Source organism: Oncorhynchus mykiss, chromosome 5 (assembly GCF_057628025.1).
Source record: "Oncorhynchus mykiss isolate SJ-2025 chromosome 5, ASM5762802v1, whole genome shotgun sequence".
In the NCBI taxonomy this organism is placed as follows: domain Eukaryota; kingdom Metazoa; phylum Chordata; class Actinopteri; order Salmoniformes; family Salmonidae; genus Oncorhynchus; species Oncorhynchus mykiss.
This window is the reverse complement of record NC_143026.1, coordinates 70488774-70511764: the sequence shown is the minus strand read 5'-3', so window position 1 is coordinate 70511764 and position 22991 is coordinate 70488774. Positions and strand designations below refer to the sequence as shown.

The window sequence follows — 22991 nt, the reverse complement described above, 5'->3', positions numbered from 1 at the left end:
AATAAGTATTTGGTCACCTACAAACAAGCAAGATTTCTGGCTCTCACGGACCTGTAACTTCTTCTTTAAGAGGCTCCTCTGTCCTCCACTCGTTACCTGTATTAATGGCACCTGTTTGAACTTGTTATCAGTATAAAAGACACCTGTCCACAACCTCAAACAGTCACACTCCAAACTCCACTATGGCCAAGACCAAAGAGCTGTCAAAGGACACCAGAAACAAAATTGTAGATCTGCACCAGGCTGGGAAGACTGAATCTGCAAAAGGTAAGCAGCTTGGTTTGAAGAAATCAACTGTGGGAGCAATTATTTCTGTAATGGAAGACATACAAGACCACTGATAATCTCCCTCGATCTGGGGCTCCACGCAAGATCTCACGCTGTGGGGTCAAAATGATCACAAGAACGGTGAGCAAAAATCCCAGAACCACACGGGGGGACCTAGTGAATGACCTGCAGAGAGCTGGGACCAAAGTAACAAAGCCTACCATCAGTAACACACTACGCCGCCAGGGACTCAAGTCCTGCAGTGCCAGACGTGTCCCCCTGCTTAAGCCAGTACATGTTCAGGCCCGTCTGAAGTTTGCTAGAGAGCATTTGGAAGATCCAGAAGAAGATTGGGAGAATGTCATATGGTCAGATGAAACCGAAATATAACTTTTTGGTAAACTCAACTCGTCGTGTTTGGAGGACAAAGAATGCTGAGTTGCATCCAAAGAACACCATACCTACTGTGAAGCATGGGGGTGGAAACATCATGCTTTGGGGCTGTTTTTCTGCAAAGGGACCAGGACGGACGACTGATCCGTGTAAAGGAAAGAATGAATGGGGCCATGTATCGTGAGATTTTGAGTGAAAACCTCCTTCCATCAGCAAGGGCATTGAAGATGAAACGTGGCTGGGTATTTCAGCATGACAATGATCCCAAACACACCGCCCGGGCAACGAAGGAGTGGCTTCGTAAGAAGCATTTCAAGGTCCTGGAGTGGCCTAGCCAGTCTCCAGATCTCAACCCCATAGAAAATCTTTGGAGGGAGTTGAAAGTCTGTGTTGCCCAGCAACAGCCCCAAAACATCACTGCTCTAGAGGAGATCTGCATGGAGGAATGGGCCAAAATACCAGCAACAGTGTGTGAAAACCTTGTGAAGACTTACAGAAAACGTTTGACCTCTGTCATTGCCAACAAAGGGTATATAACAAAGTATTGAGATAAACTTTTGTTATTAACTTATTTTCCACCATAATTTGCAAATAAATTCCTAAAAAATCCTACTATGTGATTTTCTGGATTTTTTTTCTCATTTTGTCTGTCATAGTTGAAGTGTACCTATGATGAAAATTACAGGCCTCTCTCATCTTTTTAAGTGGGAGAACTTGCACAATTGGTGGCTGACTAAATACTTTTTTTGCCCACTCTATGTCGTGAAGCTAATAGCAGTGACGCTACTGCTGTGTAACTCCGGTAGGGCGTTCTGAAAAATAGAGCACTTGGTAGTGTGTACCGGTACTCAACCAGTCGGCAAAAGCCAACATCACCCATGACAGAGAACGGTTGATTGTCAAGGGCAATGAATTCCATTATCTTGGCTTTAATGGTTTTCGCCTTTGAGTTGTGTCGCTGAAATGTTCTTACTCTTTCAAATGACTGCTTGACTTGTTGACTGCTCTATCCATACAGCAGACATTGTGGGCTAGGTTAGGAATGCTGTGTTGCACGTGTAGTGCAAATATTCATGTGGCGTTATTATGTAATGTTCCTACGTTTTATAGCTATGCACGGTAGCTTTGACAATGTTTTTTAACATCGCCGTTAAACTAGACATCGGGCCGATACCGATGTTCGCATTTTTAGCTAATATCAGCCGATTCCGATATGTTCACCGATATATCGTGCCTTTCTTGTCTGTCTATCCTGCACCCTATACATAATTCATAGTGACAATAGTGGTAAGTAGGTCCAGATCAGCAATATGCTAACTAGCAATCATACCACACACAAAATCATTCAAAGCTGCACCAATTTTCAATATAAGTGGAGAGAGGCCATGGTGTGTCATTGCGCATAAAAGAACAGTGAAGACATGAGACGCTCAGCTCAACGCTCCCCTATTGATCTAGTTTAGGGACACTACAATTATCCTCCCTAGGCTAGTCTACAATGCCACATTACAATGAGTAATTGCACTATTGTTTTTAAGTAAGTACAAAATTCTACTCTAGGCTGTAAACTGCGGTGAAAATATCATTTTGAATAATGGCGCAAAATATTTCATTCCAATTGGATCAATTGTGGGTCTATTCTCGACAGTTTATAAGGTACAGAAAGACACATTAGCATGCCAGTCTGGCTGTATTTTTAGTTCTGATACTGAGATGCGCTGTCTGTTGCGGATCATCATTCTCCCAAGTCATCCTATAATGTTGCCACATATGCTCCCAGCAGGCCCAGTTATTCAGGAAAGCTTAATGCCATCTCTGCCTCCTCCGATTCAAGCCTCTATTCCTTGCCCACCTAGAACTCATAACTCTTCAATAGCATATAGCCTAAATATTTGTATCAACTTTTAAAATGTATTATCTTTTGCGTGGCATAAACACAACCAGGTCCAGTGTTTTAATCTGATTAGGCTACTTCAACCGTCTCCTGTAGGCTACCTGCACACAGGGCCGGCCCGCCCATTAGGCAGAATTAGACGCTGCCTATGGCGCCAGATTGACGATGGCGACATTTTCTGAGCTAAACTGGCCAAGACGCACCTCCAACAACACATAAAACCTCACATAATTCTGCCCCAAAACAATGTCAATTTCTTTCAACCAGTGGCATATGGGCTTTTTAGGTGAGTACTGATGCCGCCCTGTGATAAGCAGTTCCCACTTTGTCAAAGGCAGGGAACCCAAACCCAAAACCCAAATATCTTGTTTGGTCCCTGCGCGCCTCTCCAGGGTGCTGTTGGAGAGCCGCATCATCTCTGCAGCGCTCCACCAACGTTCCGTCAAAAAATGTATCTATAAAATCATGTAGCAGATATAGCATAATGGTAGAAAGAGTATGTGGACTTTTCTTTAGCCTACAGACTGAAGTTAAAATGTATGACAATGTAAATGAGACGGAAACTTTTTACATCATGCAGGCTTCTCCAATTTAACTAGCTAAACATAAATGGCGGACAATCGAATGAAAATTCACTGGCATGTTAACAAACAACATATCCTTAAAACAGGTCAAAGTGAACAGTATGGAATGGACAATCAGGCTACTCACAGCTGCTGCCTGGGAGTTTCATTGGGTTAAATTGTCACGATTGGTGGTTTTCAAGTTTGTATCCATAAATATTTTTATGAGTTGATCATAATGAAATGAAATAAAATACTTCTGCATTTCCCGCTGTGTGAGCACATTGCAAATAGGCTCAGGATAACTCCTTCTTATAAAGTTGGGTAGCTGATATTCAGAGCTTAAATAGCCAAATTGATTAGTCACAGGAAATTCTATTTCAGGCGACAATGTAGGATTTGGACATATTTTTGTTGGTGCCGTGTGAACCAGCCTTGATTTCCATGTCCACAGATGTTGGTTTTTGTTCTGGACCAAATCTAAACCAATCAGACGTTCAGATTTGGTCCGGTCTGGACCAGCCTTGATTTTGCCCGAACATAGACGTCTATAAATGAAGTCTTTTCAACTTTCACTTAATTATCCTGATTTCAACATCCGGAAAAGACACATTTTCACCTTTCATTCAGAATTTAAATTGAACCTAACTTCAATGGAATTTTGCTTACTGGGACTATTGTAGTTTTTCGGGGGTGGCAATTTTTTTGGTCTCGTCGTCTAGGGTGGCAGAACGGCCCGGATGGCAAACCATGATGTGGAATTAGACATTTAACTCACAATTTACTGGAGGGGGGGGGGGGGGGGGGGGGGGCTGGTCTCGAGATAGACCAGTCCCCCAGTTTTTTTCAAACTGTCCTTTAGGTAATTGAAGGGTGTCTGTTCTAGGGTGACTTTTTGAGTTAAATGGGAGAGCAGGGAGAAGGACAGTCAAAAGGAGAGGCCGAGCTGAGCCGTCACATCCCAGCTAATGCCCCCGGGACAAAGAGACTGCTGACTGCTGCACTACGTCCCCTGGCCCCACTGCCACACCCCCAGCTAATCACACAGCCTCCCACCAGACCTCGTCTGGAAAAGTTATTCTGACACTTTTATTCTCAGTCTGTCTGTTTTTAACACACAAGTGGACAGGGAGAATATAATTCAGGGCTGAAAATGATGGCCTGGCTATTTTGTTAGTTAAATGCTGAGTCACAGCTTTTCAAAAAACACTGAGTGACTGTATAAGGGATTGAGGGACTGTGACTGAAATCCCACAGGAACTTCATCACTCATGTTTCACTTTTGCTTTACACAATACAGTGCCCAGTGCAAAAAGCCTAACGGATATGAATAGTTTGGCCTTTACGCCTATTAAAACTAAGTTTCAAGTTGAACCGTTTGCATGCTTGAGAGATGTTATGATTCTGACATTAGTAAATGTGTGTACAAAGAAGAAGCACTTTTACCCTGTTTTTCATTATACTGAGTGTGTGATCCATGTTGAGGTGAGATTGGATGACCACTTTGAGTGAGGTTTCCATGGGAGAATATTAATTGCAATTTTCTTGATTCTTTGCATCCTCTCTCCTCGCCTCTTTCTCAAAACCCATTGGATGAGAAGGTCAGAGGTCCCTTCTCTATGACCTCATCCAATAGGTTTTGGGTGGTGAGGACATGAGGAATCAAGGAAAAGTTTTTGAGCTTCTCCCCATGAGATAGCATTTGTGCCTGGAGCGCATTGGTCTGATGTGATGTAATCTCAGTCTGACGGGCTCTGACAATAAGAGGTAAGAGGACTCTAGTACCCAAAAGGCTGTTTTAGCATGGGCAGCACCATTGACGACTTTCACCATTTTGAAGTAGTCAACTGGGTGGGACCTCCTATGGGTTATTAAGGAAGGATCACATAATTCCATTCAGGTCATCAGGAGAGATCAGCCAATGAATTATACTCTTGAGCAAACATCTTAGCTTTATATCTGTTCAAACAACACACTCCAGGTGGCAGTATGCACCCTTTCAGTTTATCAACTTAAAACATAGGTGGCGGTTCAAATTTGGGGAAGTTAATTTTCACCATAAAAATTAACCTTTATAATAAAGCATACCATGCATCATTGCATTTGCAGACTTGCGGAAGATAGCCTTCTATTCCTAATGCGATGAGTAGATTGGATAGTCATTATTTAGGTTAATAATATAACTCAATCACTGTTCGGCAAAAAAAACTTCAATGCATGGCTGAGCGCAACGTGGCGTCGAGTAGGCCTAGGCTTTATCAAATGCATTTCTTCTCCTTTACACAGGAAAAATGTTCCTTTTTTTATAAACACATTTCATGCAATTCTACTACACTTTATATGACTGGAGACATTAGCAGAATCTTTTTTAATAGGAAAAAAATTGCAGGGAAGACAGATTAATAAAAACAACGTTGTCTGATCCATATAATAGGTCTACGAGAAGGGGAGACACAAATACAATACAATAACTTGGAGGAAATGATTGTCCAAAAACAAACTGTCAAGTGGCACTGACCCAGCAATGATAAAGACTGAATATGTGCACTCACTGGGGACATGGCCGATGCTCTCCGTTGGTGCCAATAAGATAGGCTATTACTGTTCTCTCAGTTAAGTTGATCATTTTGAACTAAAACACAGATTAGTCTTCATTTTTTTCCCATAATTTAATTTTAAAATATTGCAATATGCCTAGCTGGGCCTTTCTACTTTTTACTGACAGTTGCAACTCAACAATCATCTATTTGATATTTGCTGCGCAATCTACCAAAATTGCAGGCCCTTCCGACTATAGACACTGCAATTTTTAAAGAAGCTAAAGATCCTCTGTGGCCAAATCATGCTTTCTTGGTAATCTGTTTTGAATGATTTTATTTATTTCTGTATAGAAAGGCTTATTAGGTTATACAATTTTGTCAATTTAATTCAATTTACTTTAAGGGAAGCTTCAAAATGGAGATGGCCTCAATGGAGCTGCCCATGCTCTTACAGACGCCATAATGGTACAGATACAATGTTGCATCCTCCAACTCTCTATGACTCTGACTTTTATATATATGCACATTCGAACATTAGTAAATGTGTGTACAAAGAATAAGCACTTTTACCCTGTTTTTCATTATACTGAGTGTGTGATCCATGTTGAGGTGAGATTGGATGACCACTTTGATTGAGGTTTCCATGGGAGAATATTAATAGCAATTTTCTTGATTCTTTGCATCCTCTCTCCTCGCCTCTTTCTCAAAACCCATTGGATTTGCACTGACGTCACCTGGTGAAAGGGCGGCCTACCCCGGGTTTGGCCGGGGTAAGCCGTCATTGTAAATAATAATTTGTTCTTAACTGACGTGCCTAGTTAAATAAAGGTTAAATAAATAAAGAGGACTTAAGAATTTTCCAAAAGGGTTGCATTTTGAGGAATTAACCGGTTTTGTTGTTTTAAGTCCAGCTTTCACCCTGCACTAATTTCTTGCTTATTTTCTGTCATCCAGTTCTTGCTTTAATCCCTCAGAGTTGAGACTCCCTCCCATCTTTTAGGTTACATACACAGTACTATGCATACCCTCACTACATCATTGCCTCACTACCATTGAGGCTCTGTTGGTTTTGAGAGTGAAGTTAATCTGTGACCTGGTTGTAGCTTCCTGTAAATTGGCCGAACAGCCGAGCTTAACATCTGACTGAACTGGGCTCTGAGACCGTGAACTGGTCTGAACTCCGGTCTCACAGCCAGACTCTTGACAGAAATAACCCCAGAGAGGACAGAACGACAGATTGGGAAGTCCATGTGCTCTGTTCATGCAGACACACCACAGACAGATCACTTTCTGGCAGACCACATATCACATGATGTACATCATAGCCAATCCCATTGAGAAGATTCACAGATCACACACTAAGTAGGCCTAGACTATAGCTTAGACGGGTTGTTGTGAACTTCTGATAAATGGACACCATCGAAACCCTGAATCAAGGAGATTCCGTTGTGGTTATTCCTATTACATAGTACACTTTCCTTAAATGCCCCACTTATGTTCAATTAGCGAAACAAACTATACTGAACAAAAATCTAAACTCAACGTGCAACAATTTCAACGATTTTACTGAGTTACAGTTCATAGGGGGAATCAGTCAATTGAAATAAATGAATTAGGCCCTAATCTATAGATTTCACTTGACTGGGCAGGGGCGCCACCATGGGTGGGCCTGAGAGAGGATAGTCCCACTCCCACCCACTTGGGAGACTGGCCCACCAACTGGGGAGCAAGGCCCAGCTAATCAGAATGAGTTTTTCTGCACAAAAGGCTTTACAGACAGAAATACTCCTGTTTCATCAGCTGAATCCCGCAGGTGAAGAAGCCGGATGTGGAGGTTCTGGGCTGGCATAGTTGTACGTGGTCTGCGGTTGTGTGGCCGGTTGGACTTAATGCCAAATTCTCTAAAACAACGTTGGAGGCGGCTTATGATAGAGAAATTAATGTTAAATCCTCTGCCAACAGCTCTGGTCGACATTCCTATAGTTAGCATGCCTATTGTACGCTCCCTCAAAACTTAAGACATCTGTGGCATTGTGTTGTGTGACAAAACTGCACATTTTAGAGTGGCCTTTTATTGTCCGCACCACATGCTGTTTAATCAGCTTCTTGATATGCTTGATATAACACATTTGTGCACAAGCTTTGATAGAAATATGCTTTTTGTTCGTATGGAACGTTTCTTTTATTTCAGATCATGAAATCATGAGGCCAACACTGCATTTATATTTTTGTTCAGGAAACCAATTGAATGGTATTTGGTAATTGATATAATCTCTTCCAATGCGATTGGGAATAAGATTATTTTTTGTTTATTAGGCCTAAACTATGTGTCACGATCGTCGTATGGAGTAGACCAAAGCGCAGCGTGGTTATAATACATTCTTCTTTATTAATGAAGAACACTAAAACAAAACGAATAAGACGACCGCTATATAAACAATGTGCTAACGTGCAACATAACATAGACAATAACCCACGAAATACCCAAAGAAGATGGCTGCCTAAATATGGTTCCCAATCAGAGACAACGATAAAAACCTGCCTCTAATTGAGAACCAATCTAGGCAACCATAGACCTACATAAACACCTAGATGGAAACAACCCCATAAATCTACAAAAAACCCTAGACAGTACAAACACCCTAGATGAGACAAAAACACACATATCACTCATGTCACACCCTGACCTAACCAAAATAATAAAGAAAACAAAGAATACTAAGGTCAGGGCGTGACACTATGCTGCTTATCCGTGGAGATATTGTCACATTGAAGAACATTTAACATTCTTCCATCAGGTTTATTGTCCCTGGCCTGACTGCAGAGATTCATTTACATCATTTAAGGGTTAAAATACTTGCTATATTAATCCGCAAATGCATGAAATTGAGGTCTTTGCCATGCACGCCATGCCTCTATGAAAATTGCTGGTGTTACACAGTGTGTGCAAATAAAAAGATCAGTCAGGATTTCTAATGGCTAAGCAGAAAAGCCAATTTCATAATCAGTGTAAGTACTATGTTTGTAACATTAGAAGCTACGTATGATGGGACCTGATCAAGTTATGGTTGATTAGGAAAACGTAGACAAAGCTTCTGGCAGGATTTGGATATCTACAGTGCCTTCAGAGCGTATTCACACCCCTTGACTTTTTCCACATTTTGGTATGTTACAGAAGGGATTTTGTACATTTTTTGTCAACAAACTACACAAAATATTCTGTCAAAGTAAAAGAAAAAAGCTAACTTTTTTTTAATTAATGGAAAATTAAACACAAATATATCTTGATTTAGATAATTATTAAACCCCCTGAGTCGAGGTAGCCTCGTGTTTGGAGCGTTGGGCCAGTAACAGAAAGGTTGCTGGATGGAATCCCCGAGCTGACAAGGTAAAAAATCTGTCGTACTGCCCCTGAACAAGGCAGATAACCCACTGTTCCCTGGTAGGCCGTCATTATAAATAAGAATCTGTTCTTAACTGACTTGCCTAGTTAAATCAAACTTTTTTTATAAATGCATGTTAGAATCACCTTTGGCAGCGATTAAAGTGTTTTTCTGGGTAAGTCTCTAAGGACTTTGCACACCAGGTGGATTGTACAATATTAGCCCCTTATTCTTATTTTTAAAAGTCAAGCTCTGTCAAGTTGGTTGTTGATCATTGTTAGACAACCATTTTCAAGTCTTGCCATAGATTTTAAGCCGATGTTTAAGTCTAAACTGTAACTAAGGCGCTAAGGAACATTCAATGTCGTCTTGGTAAGCAACTTCAGTGTATATTTGTTCTTTTGTCTTAGCTAATTGTCCTGCTGAAAGGAGAATTTGTCTCCCAGTGTCTGTTGGAAAGCAGCAGTTTTCCTATAGGATTTTGCTCGTGTTTCTTTTTATCCTAAATTCCCTTGTCCTTGCCAATGACATGCATACCCATAACATGATACAGCCATGTCATGTGTTGCTGGATTTGCCACTAACATAACACTTTGTATTCAGGACAAGAAGTTAATTTCTTTGCAACATTTGTTTTAAATATTACTTTATTGCCTTATTGCAATAAATGTTATTCTGTATAGGGGTGTCCTTTTTTATAGTCTGTCATTTATGCTAGTATTGTGGAGTAACTACAATGTTGTTGATCCATCCTCATTTATCTCCTATCACAGCCATTAAACTGCAACTATTTTAAAGTCACCATTGGCCTCATGGTGAAATCCCTGAGCGGTGTCCTTCCTCTCCGGCAACTGAGTTAGGAAGGGCGGCTGTATCTTTGTATTGACTGAGTGTATTGATACACCATCCAAAGTGTAATTAATAACTGCACCATGCTCAAAGGGATATCCAATGTCTGCTTTTAATTTTACCCAACTACCAATAGGTGCCCTTCTTTGCGAACCATTGGAAAACCTTCCTGGTCTTTGTGGTTGAATCTGTGTTTGAAATTCACTACTCTATTGAGGGACCTTACAGATAATTGTGCAGTATTTGTGGGGTTCAGAGATGGGGTAGTCATCATAAAAATATTTACTCCTGAACTTATTTAGACTTGCTATAACAAAAGGGTTGAATACTCATTTTTTATTAATTTGTAAACATAAAAATAAATCCGCTTTGACATTATGGGGTATTGTGTGTAGATCAGTGACACATCTCAATTGAATACATTTTAAATTCAGGCTGTAAGACAGCGAAATGTGGAAAGTCATAGCTTGTAAATACTTTCAGAAGTCCCTGTAAATAGTGTAATGAACCTTAAAGGGATAGTGCGACATTTTGGCAATTAAGCCCTTTTTTCTTGCTTACCCAGAGTCAGATGAACTCATGGGAATCGGATGTGCAAAAATGATAGGATTTGAGTCACTTCAAACGGTCCAACGTGAACACGGCTTAATAGTTTACGCTGCCCTTGCCAATCACTCCTTTCATTGGTAACAGATTTCAATAGGACACTGTCTTGCATTTTCTCAATTACAGTCATTTGAACTGAACCGCCCATGTTCCCCTTTTTAGAGTGAAAGTTCTCTGACTTGGGAAAGATTGCCACCTGCTGGCTCTATAATTTCAAACCACCTCTAATATTCTCGTTCTAGTTGCACTACAGTGATGCTCTTTACTCCAGTCAACACATAACTTGGTCGTTTGAATGTAAAACAGTGTAATGGCCTTGTACGTTATATTCACAATAAACAAGGGTTTTTCAACGTGGGTGTTTTCACTAATCCCCTCTGTGTTACCTAGGCCTATTCTCAGGCCTCTAAGTGCAAGTTCCTATGTGTCATTGTGCCCATGCAGGAGCAGCCCTATGTGCCAGTGTACCACCCCACGCCCAGTCAGGCCCGCCTGGCCAGCCAGCTAACAGAGGAGGAGCAGGTCCGCATTGCCCAACGCATTGGCCTCATACACCACCTCCCCAAGGGAGTGTACGACGCTAGCAGGGACGGCTCCGAGAAGAAAATCAGAGAGTGAGTACCACCGGCAACAGCACTCAAACGCAACACATCTCCAAGCATTAAAACACTTATGTTGTAATTGTGTTGCATTAATGTGCCTCGTACTGAATGGAAATGAGAATCTGCATTACCTCTGCATGCACATCGGGTACAGTGCCTTGCGAAAGTATTCGGCCCCCTTGAACTTTGTGACCTTTTGCCACATTTCAGGCTTCAAACATAAAGATATAAAACTGTATTTTTTTGTGAAGACTCAACAACAAGTGGGACACAATCATGAAGTAGAACGACATTTATTGGATATTTCAAACTTTTTTAACAAATCAAAAACTGAAAAATTGTGCGTGCAAAATTATTCAGCCCCTTTACTTTCAGTGCAGCAAACTCTCTCCAGAAGTTCAGTGAGGATCTCTGAATGATCCAATGTTGACCTAAATGACTAATGATGATAAATACAATCCACCTGTGTGTAATCAAGTCTCCGTATAAATGCACCTGCACTGTAATAGTCTCAGAGGTCCGTTAAAAGCGCAGAGAGCATCATGAAGAACAAGGAACACACCAGGCAGGTCCGAGATACTGTTGTGAAGAACTTTAAAGCTGGATTTGGATACAAAAAGATTTCCCAAGCTTTAAACATCCCAAGGAGCACTGTGCAAGCGATAATATTGAAATGGAAGGAGTATCAGACCACTGCAAATCTACCAAGACCTGGCCGTAACAATGCAAGACGTTATGTTTGGCGTAAAAGCAACACAGCTCATCAGCCTGAACACACCATCCCCACTGTCAAACATGGTGGTGGCAGCATCATGGTTTGGGCCTGCTTTTCTTCAGCAGGGACAGGGAAGATGGTTAAAATTGATGGGAAGATGGATGGAGCCAAATACAGGACCATTCTGGAAGAAAACCTGATGGAGTCTGCAAAAGACCTGAGACTGGGACGGAGATTTGTCTTCCAACAAGACAATGATCCAAAACATAAAGCAAAATCTACAATGGAATGGTTCAAAAATAAACATATCCTGGTGTTAGAATGGCCAAGTCAAAGTCCAGACCTGAATCCAATCGAGAATCTGTGGAAAGAACTGAAAACTGCTGTTCACAAATGCTCTCCATCCAACCTTACTGAGCTCGAGCTGTTTTGCAAGGAGGAATGGGAAAAAATTTCAGTCTCTCGATGTGCAAAACTGATAGAGACATACCCCAAGCGACTTACAGCTGTAATCACAGCAAAAGGTGGCGCTACAAAGTATTAACTTAAGGGGGCTGAATAATTTTGCACGCCCAATTTTTCAGTTTTTGATTTGTTAAAAAAGTTTGAAATATCCAATAAAAGTCGTTCCACTTCATGATTTGTGTCCCACTTGTTGTTGATTCTTCACAAAAAAAATACAGTTTTATATCTTTATGTTTGAAGCCTGAAATGTGGCAAAAGGTCGCAAAGTTCAAGGGGGCCGAATACTTTCGCAAGGCACTGTATTTCCATGTAAAAGACCCCATGAGGACCAACACGTGAAGTTCATGGGAGCCTATCAAATGAAAGCTAAGAGTTTATATTTTGGGGAAATGAAGCCATAGATACATTTTTCAACCATTTTCCATCTTAAATATTTGGCAAAAGTAATTTCTGGATAAACATCTTCCAGAAAAAAAGTCAAATAAGGAATTAGAAATACATCAAAACACAATGTTGATGTAAAGACCGTTGGCAACTAATATCAACACTTATATTTAGTTTTGGAGAAATTGTTTGCCTTCTGTAAGTTTAAGAAATATTGCCTTGTGCCTTGTAAATCCGTGATCAAAAACTCACATATCTATAAGATATTTTCAAATTTCTCTACCTCATGAGAGAGGATAATGATAGTTCACAGATGTAACAAGTAAAGTTAATTAGTTATAGTGATTTTTATTTTTGTTTATTAATTATTTTGCTTATGAATTATTAAAGGTATACTTTGGTATTTTGGTATGCTAGTAGATACACATAGACTTTTAGTCATTGCGCTAACACTAGTTAGTATTGGCTCATGAAACTACCTCGAACCTCCTTCATACTGGACACCGAGACATAAAGATGGCATCCACAAGTTCATCTGACTCTGGGGAATTAGAGAAAGGGCCTCGTTGCCAAAATTTCTAAGTATCCCTTTAATGATTAAAATTCATAATTTTGTTACCAAATCGGTAACAGAATTACAAACAAATCTGTAATGTAATTACTGCAACTGAATTGGCTTCAATGGGAAATCATAATAGTCACAAACCACAGTTGGGTCCCCTGCTACTTTATTCCCTTCCATGTTCAGCTCATATCTGTTTTTTCTTTCTCTTTCTGTCATCTGGTGGTCAAACCAAGAGTGTTATAACGGTCTGAGTCTAGACAACTCATCCCTCTCGCTCTCTCTGCTTCTCTCTCTCACTCTCCATTTGTCACCTTTCCTAGCTCTTACTGACACCTACCCATGAGCTCCCTCTCTTTCCATCGAATGTAACCAGCATCCTCACACTGAGCAGTGACCGTCACCGGATGCCCATGGATGTTAAAAAGTAGTTGCAATTTGGTCCACCCTGGCCTTGATTTCAACGTCCACAGACAGACTAGACTGGACCCAATCTGAACCTACCATACCATACCATACCATAGGTGTATGTTTCACAAGTTTGGAGAGCACAGTACAGTACACTACAGTGAGTAGAGCACAGTACAGTACACTACAGTGAGTAGAGCACAGGACAGTACACTACAGTGAGTAGAGCACAGTACAGTACACTACAGTGAGTAGAGCACAGTACAGTACACTACAGTGAGTAGAGCACAGTACAGTACACTACAGTGAGTAGAGCACAGTAGAGTACAAGACCGTGCACTACAGTAGATTAAAGTGCAGTACAATACTGTACAGTAGAGCACACTACTGTAGTGTACTGTATAATGTACTGTACTGAACTATACTGTACTTTACTGTAATATACTGAACTCTGCCGTACTGAACTCTACCCTACTCTACTTTATTCTGCTGTGTTGTGCTGTACTGTACTGCAGTCTATTCAACTGTGCTGCACTGTGATGTCCAAACATGTGAAACATGAGGAGAATGACATTCATATCCATAATTATGCATTGCTGTGTAATACAGATACGGGACCCATGATATAATTACGTTACCGTAAATATGTTATCGGGTGTTAATCCACTTCACTTAATGTAGTTCAAAGCCCAAAATATATTTTTTCTAACTCAAGGTGTCATGTCATAGCTGACACCCCATTCTTTCTGCAGACATATTTGAATCTTAATTCGGGCATATATTTAAGAGTTTTTGTAAAAACATGGTCGCTTAAAAACCTGAGGGAGATTTTACCGTAATTCTGTTACCAAAGTTGGCACCTGTACATTTCTTCTACAAAATTTGTTTTTGTAAAATATTCTACGGAAATTGATCAAAGTAGTTGTATGGTTTGTTAAACTTTGAAATATTTTTTGTTTGTTTGTCATACATTTTAAAGTGAAAAAACTGGTAATGTAATTCTGTTACGGTGGAATTGCCCCGATACATTACTGGTGCTGAATGTCAATTTGTAATAAATGAAAATACTGCATAGGATAAGTAGGTAGATACAACTTCTTTCTAAATCCCGCATGATACAAACGTTGTCTCCCCATCTGTGCAGGTGTGTGATTTGCATGATGGACTTTGTGTATGGAGACCCCATCCGGTTCCTGCCCTGCATGCACATCTACCACATGGACTGTATAGATGACTGGCTGATGCGCTCCTTCACCTGCCCCTCCTGCATGGAGCCAGTGGATGCTGCGCTGCTCTCCTCCTACGAGACCAACTGAGACACAACAGCACCACCGCTACCACCCCTGCACACTGTTTTGACTTACTCCCGCATTCCACCTATGCGGCCCCCTCCAGCATCCCCATGACCCACAGACAGCACCTCCAACATGGGGGAGGGTCACAGCCTCTGGGAGCAGTTGAGGGCTGTGTGGTGGTGTTGAAGGGTGCTGTGGAGGCGATGGATGGCTAACACAGAGAGGGGGCCTCTACCTTCTGGCCTGGCCTGCTGGACAGGAAAGCACAGGCTGGGGGAGGACTGTGGATACTGGTGACCAAGACTGTCTCTTACTGTCATATATCACCCTCTGTCCACAGCCAACATTTTTAACACGTTAAAACTCTCTAGAAATACAGATATATGCAAAGATCTCTTGCAAGGAGGTGATTCACTGGCTTTCCTCTCCTTAACATTGTGTTCAAGTCGGAAGCTCTGTTCTACCAGTCCTCTTAAGGGCTCATTATTAGGAGCAAACTATTAATGCACATGTACACAAATCAGAAGAACTTCCACTTATTTTCTAGCCCCAGTGGAAGAGTTCAGCATATGCTTACAAAATATTTGAATAGAAACACTTCATTTTCTCATATTCAGTAACCGCAACATGATTGTTTCAACCCAATGGTAAGGTTTGTTTTCCTGATTTGGTGAGTTTCTTAGACTAATGATCAGTCAAAAACTGATCATATTGGTCTGCTAGGGGTTGGTCGCAAGGTGTGTTCGATCAAAATACTCTTGTTTAGCACAGTCTTTCTAGACTGCACATCACGTTTCATACCAGAGATATTCAACCGTCGATTCACCCCATTCAGAACAAGTGTCTTAGTCATATTACCAAGACCATATGATTTATCACAATTAGGCCCCTGTGTTTTGGTTAATCATGTCACATGACCTGGATTTTAACCTTTTCTTTTTAGCCTTTTCCAGAATTTAGATTAAAAATGAAAGCAAATTGTCTAAGGATGGAGCTGATGCATCTGACATAAAAAGTTTGATGAAAAAGCTTTAAATAATGGTTGAAATCCAGGTCATGTGACATGATTAACCAAAACACAGGGCCCTAGTTCATAATGCATACACACAAGTCATTCAGTTAGTTTCAATGAATTAAGTTACATGCCCTAGTGTTTATTTATTAGTTCAACATATGAATCATCAGGTTGTTGTGCAAGGGGTTTGGAAATGAGTGTGCTAACCACCCCAAACCTTTAGATTTTTGTGTTCGTCTGCATCTGTCTGAGCACGTGTTTCCTCATCCTACTTGTAAATAATGTTGTTTTTCCAAGACTTTCATGATTTTCATACTTAAACATAGAAAAAATCTTGAATGTATTATGATAACATGCTGGAACCTTTTAACAACTATTCAATCAGCACAGTTCGCTGTAACCAATAGTTAATAAATAATGGGTGTGGTTTTGGTCATGTTATGTTGCTGTATTTTGACTGGCTCGAATTAAATGCAAATGTTTATTTTAAATGGGGGCAAGGTATCTTTCATGTTAAGTGATCATTTTACGACATTTAATAAAAGTATTTTAGATGTATTTTGTTAATTGAAAACCTGTTCTCTCAGAGTTGGGAAAAATATGCAAATGTTCCATAAATGACTATGAAAGTATAAAATGTTGATCCATTTTGTTAGTTCGAAGTTTTTGGATGTGAAGAGCGGTATATTATCTATTTTACAAAGGAAGTCATGTAGTAACTTGTTTTCACTGTGTTCTCCTCATCCCAGACATTGAATTCACCACCGCCAGCTCTCTTTGGCATTCAGAGTGCTCGTCACATTCGTAATAATTTACAGATCTTTGATTTTCTCAGTGGAGGTAGAAAACATGCCTTGAGTGATCATTAGTCCACTAGTGATACAGTCCCAAAAGGTTTTCAAGATATTGGACTTCACCAGAAGTCACCAGAAGATAGTGTTTGTATGGATTTTTCCTTAAATCTTTTAGTGTTATTTTGATCTCCATTCAATGTGGAGTTCCATTCCCTTAGGTCTTGTGAGATGGAGGTTGATTAGCTCCCAGTCTGGCATGGGACCCATATTATCTCAAAGAGATGAGGGGAGTGAACATGGATCCCAGACATGGCTTAGGAATGGCCTGGTCGTTGCCGATAAGTTTTATGGACACTAGAGATGGTGGGAATACTGAAAGATGAAGCAACAATGAGATTGTGTACTTCAAATTATCCACAGCCCCCAACAGCATAAATTACTGGAATGCACTGCAAGACTAGAAGATATACAATACCAGTCAAAAGTTTTAGAACACCAACTCAATCTAGGATTTGTAATACTATTTTCTACATTGTAGAATAATAGTGAAGAGATGAAAACTATGAAATAACACAAATGGAATCATGTAGTAACCAAAAAAGTGTTTAACAAATCAAAATATATTTGAGATTCTTCAAAGTAGCCACCCTTTGCCTTGATGACAGCTTTGCACACTTGGCATTCTCTCAACCAGATTCATGAGGTAATCACCTGGAATGCATTTCAATTAACAGGTGTGCCTTGTTAAAATTTATTTGTGGAATTTATTTCCTTCTCAATGCGTTTGGGCCAACCAGTTGTGTTGTGACAAGGTAGGGGTGGTATACAGAAGATAGCCCTATTTGGTAAAAGACCAAGTCCATATTATGGCAAGAACAGTTCAAATAAGCAAAGAGAAACGACAGTCCATCATTACTTTAAGACATGAAGGTCAGTCAATCTGGAAAATTTCAAGAACTTTGAACGTTTATTCAAGTGTAGTTGCAAAAACCATCAAACGCTATGATGAAACTGGCTCTCATGAGGACCGCCACAGGAAAGGAAGACCCAGAGTTACCTCTGCTGCAGAGGATAAGTTCATTAGAGTTATCAGCCTCAGAAATTCCAGCCCAAATATTTTTATTTTTTATTTCACCTTTATTTAACCAGGTAGGCCAGTTGAGCAATTCATTCCAGTCATTGGCGGCAGAGAACTGAAAGGAAAGGCAGCCAAAGGAGGAAAAGGCTTTGGGGGTGACCAGTGAAATATACCTGCTGGAGCGCGTGCTACGGGTGGGTGCTGCTATGGTGACCAGTGAGCTGAGATAAGGCGGGGCTTTACCTAGCAAAGACTTATAGATGACCTGGAGCCAGTGGGTTTGGCGATGAATATGAAGTGAGGGCCAGCCAACGAGAGCATACAGGTCGCAGTGGTGGGTAGTATATGGGGCTTTAGTGACAAAATGGATGGCACTGTGATAGACTGCATCCAATTTGTTGAGTAGGGTGTTGGAGGCTATTTTGTAAATGACATGGCGCAAGTCAAAGATCGGTAAGATGGTCAGTTTACGAGGGTATGTTTGGCAGCATGAGTGAAGGATGCCTTGTTGCGAAATAGGAAGCCAATTCTAGATTTAACTTTGGATTGGAGATGTTTTATGTGAGTCTGGAAGGAGAGTTTACAGTCTAACCAGACACCTAGGTATTTGTAGTTGTCCACATATTCTAAGTCAGAACCATCCAGAGTAGTGATGCTGGACGGGCGGGCAGGTGCAGGTAGCGATCGGGTGAAGAGCATGCATTTAGTTTTATTTGCATTTAAGAACGGTTGGAGGCAACAGAAGGAGAGTTGTATGGCATTGAAGCTCGTCTGGAGGTTAGTCAACACAGTGTCCAAAGACGGGCCAGAAGTATACAAAATGGTGTTGTCTGCATAGAGGTGGATCAGGGAATCACCAGCAGCAAGAGCGACATCATTGATGTGTACAGAGAAAAGAGTCGACCCGAGAATTGAACCCTGTGGCACCCACATAGAGACTGCCAGAGGTCAGGACAACAGGCCCTCAGATTTGACACACTGAACTCTGTCTGAGAAGTAGTTGGTGAACCAGGCGAGGCAGTCATTTGAGAAACCAAGGCTGTTGAGTCTGCCGATAAAAAAATGGTTCACAGTGTTCAAGTAACACGGATCTCATTATCAACTGTTCAGTGGAGACTGCGTGAATCAGGCCTTCATGGTCAAATTGCTGCAAAGAAACCACTACTAAACTATACCAGTAAGAAGACTTGCTTGGGCCAAGAAACGTGAGCAATGGCCATTAGACCAGTGTAAATCTGTCCTTTGGTCTGATGAGTCCACATTTTTGATTTTTGGTTCCAACCGCTGTGTCTTTGAAAGGCGCAGAGTAGGTGAACGGAGGATCTCACTTGTGGTTCCCACCGTGAAGCATTAAGGAGATGGTGTGATGGTGTGGGGTTGCTTAGCTGGTGACACTGTGATTTATTTATAATTCAAGGCACACTTAACCAGCATGGCTACCACAGCATTCTGCAGCAATACGCCATCCCATCTGGCTTGCAATTAGTTGGATTATCATTTGTTTTTCAACAGGACAATGACCCAACACACCTCCAGGCTGTGTAAGGGCTATTTGACCAAGAAGGAGAGTGATGGAGTGCTGCATCAGATGACCTGGCCTCCGCAATCACCCAACCTCAACCCAATTGAGATGGATTGGGATGAGTTGGACCGCAGAGTGAAGGGAAATCAGCCAACAAGTGCTCAGCATATGTGGGAAATCCTTCAAGACTGTTGCAAAAGCATTCCAGGTGAAGCTGGTTAAGAGAATGCCAAGTGTGTGTAAAGCTGTCATTTTAGTCCCATTCTCCCCTGGGTGTAAAAGAGACCAGGAGTTGCACCAACAGTGTTAGGAGTGTGTAGATTTTATTTATTTATTTTATTTAAACTTTATTTAACCAGGTAGGCAAGTTGAGATCAAGTTCTCATTTATAACTGTGACCTGGCCAAGATAAAGCAAAGCAGTTCGACACATATTACAAAACAGAGTTACACATGGAGTAAAACAAACATACAGTCAATAATACAGTAGAAAAATAAGTCTATATACAATGTGAGCAAATGAGGTGAGATAAGGGAGGTAAAGGCAATAAATAGGCCAGGGTGGCGAAGTAAATACAATATAGCAATTAAAACACTGGAATGGTAGATTTGACAGTAGATGAGTGTGCAAAGTAGAAATACTGGGGTGCAAAGGTGCAAAATAAATAAATAAATACAGTAGGGGGAAGAGGTAGTTGTTTGGGCTATTTATAGATGGGCTATGTACAGGTTCAGTGATCTGTGAGCTGCTCTGACAGCTGGTGCTTAAAGCTAGTGAGGGAGATAAGTGTTTCCAGTTTCAGAGATTTTGTAGTTCGTTCCAGTCATTGTTAGCAGAGAACTGGAAGGAGAGGCGGCCAAAGGAGGAATTGGCTTTGGGGGTGACAAGTGAGATATACCTGCTGGTACGTGTGCTACGGGTGGGTGCTGCTATGGTGACCAGCGAGCAGAGATAAGGCAGGACTTTACCTAGCAGGGTCTTGTAGATGACCTGGAGCCAGTGGGTTTGGCGACGAGTATGAAGCGAGGGCCAGCCAACGAGAGCGTACAGGTCACAGTGGTGGGTAGTATATGGGGCTTTGGTGTCAAAACGGGTGGCACTGTGATAGACTGCATCCAATTTGTTGAGTAGGGTGTTGGAGGCTATTTTGTAAATGACATCGCCGAAGTCAAGGATCGGTAAGATGGTCAGTTTACAAGGGTATGTTTGGCAGCATGAGTGAAGGATGCCTTGTTGCGAAATAGGAAGCCAATTCTAGATTTAACTTTGGATTGGAGATGTTTTATATGAGTCTGGAAGGAGAGTTTACAGTCTAACCAGACACCTAGGTATTTGTAGTTGTCCACATGTTCTAAGTCAGAACCATCCAGAGTAGTGATGCTGGACGGGCGGGCAGGTGCAGGCAGCGATCGGGTGAAGAGCATGCATTTAGTTTTACTTGTATTTAAGAGCAGTTGGAGGCCACGGAAGGAGAGTTGTATGGCATTGAAGCTTGTCTGTAGCGTTGTTAACACAGTGTCCAAAGACGGGCCAGAAGTATACAGAATGGTGTCGTCTGTGTAGAGGTGGATCAGTGACTCACCAGCAGCAAGAGCGACATCATTGATGTATACAGAGAAGAGAGTCGGCCCAAGAATAGAACCCTGTGGCACCCCCATAGAGACTGCCAGAGGCCCGGACAACAGGCCCTCAGATTTGACACACTGAACTCTGTCGGAGAAGTAGTTGGTGAACCAGGCGAGGCAGTCATTTGAGAAACCAAACCAAGATACTTTGAAGAATCTCAAATATAAAATATAATTTTATTTTATTTATAACTTTTTTGGTTACTGCATGATTACATGATTCCATGTGTTATTTCATGGTTTTGATGTCTTCACTATTATTCTACAATATAGAAAATAGTACAAATAAAAAAAAACATTGATGTTTTTAGTTAACCTTTATTTAACTAGGCAAATCAGTTAAGAACAATTTATTTTTTACTAAAACAGCCTACCCCAGACAACGCTGGGCCAATTGTGTGCCCCCCTATGGGACTCACAATCACAGCCGGATGTGATAGCCTGCATTCGAACCAGGGACTCTAGTGACACCTATTTTACTGAGATGTAGGTCCTTAGACCACTGTGCCACTCTGTGCCACTCAGGAGCATAATGAATGTCTAGGTGTGTCCAAACTTTTGACTGGTACTGTATGTAAGGAGTTTTTGTACAGTATGTGTGTTTGTATGGGTGCCTGTGAGAATTATCTTTGTAAAGTATACATTTGCATATGATATGTACTACAGGCAAATAATAAATATAAACTATGCTATGGGACATGTTTGTGTGTGATTTATTTCATGGTGTCTTAGAATAGAAACTGCTTGGTTTTAGATAACAAATGTACTCTGGTTTGCAAACCCTTCAATCACAAGCAATGTGTGTTGTTTCTACAAAATGTTATCCTTACATTTCCGGAATTAACCAACCAAACAACAGTTGCACATTGTGAACTTGTAATTGAAAATATGTCCAGTAGAGGGACATGATATTAATTATAAACTTGCCTCCATTGTCAAAACACAACCAATATTTCGAACAGAGTATAAAAATAAATAAAAAACAGAAAAACAACATTCACAATTGCTTTACACAAGACATTGACCTATTCGGTGCAGTGTCCAACTCAGAATTGTAGCACACTTTTATACATAGACAGAGCCAAGTAGTAATCCTAAAGTAGTATTCAAGTAGAAAACGATAATACATCTGTATACGTGAGGATTTACATTTTCTACACAATCTGCTTACTGATCCTCCCTGCAGCCATGCCCCACACTCAGAAAGTCTTTGGGAGGAAGCTGCCTTTGATGAAGGCCCTCTTGTCACTCTCCCTAACCAGAATACACTGCTGAAAGAAATAGGAAGTATATATATATATATCTCCCTAACCCTGTTGTGGTTAGGTGTTCTTTGGCTGCAAACACTTTTTTATGAATCATCTCTCGAGAACAAAAGGGAAATATCTCTTTGCCATATCTATGAGAAAGGTAACACATTCAAATTCCAGTGTAGATAGAGGTCATGTTCCAGGAGTTGGGGATGACACAGAAGACAAAGGCTCTCTGGACACTATTTTCATGTCAAAAAGGTTTTTAGTCCCCTACTCCCCAGGGTGTAAAGAGACCAGGAGTTGCACCAACAGTGTTAGGGGTGTGTAGCTGTTGATCAACTCTTAATGCAGTGGGCCACAGGGCAACTTAGTGATACAATCCTGTTAGGAAATCAGACAGTAACAGAGGATGAGATCGTACATTGTCGCTCTCTCTCTTTCTCTCTCTCTTGTTCTTTCTTTTTTTCTCACTCTCGTTCTCCCCCCACCACTCTCTCTCTCTCTCTCTCTCTCTCTCTCTCTCTCTCTCTCTCTCTCTCTCTCTCTCTCTCTCTCTCTCTCTCTCTCTCTCTGGGATCTAGCTGATTGTGAAAAACATTCAGTGCCATTTGAAATGTTTGTTGACTTTCGTCACCTTGAACCCTGGATAATGACTAGACAGCCCACATCTTACTGGAACTAAATGTCTCCCTTGTAAAGAGACTATATGTGTCTCAGTGGGCCTATTACTGGTTAAATAAAGGTAAATTAAATTAAATTGAATAAAATGATTGTTCCA

At 41.0% G+C, this 22991-nt stretch overlaps 1 protein-coding gene across 1 annotated transcript in view; it reads left to right on the top strand.

The window, feature by feature from the left end:
* rnf11b (ring finger protein 11b) overlaps positions 1-16578 on the top strand; it is a 33600-nt gene extending 17022 nt beyond the window's left edge. Inside the window, exons 2-3 of the mRNA XM_021604042.3 lie at positions 10940-11109; positions 14776-16578. Of these exons, the coding sequence (XP_021459717.1) occupies positions 10940-11109; positions 14776-14947 (342 nt within the window). The 3' untranslated portion in view covers positions 14948-16578. The remainder of the gene's footprint in view (positions 1-10939; positions 11110-14775) is intronic.
* Positions 16579-22991: the final 6413 nt, after the last annotated feature.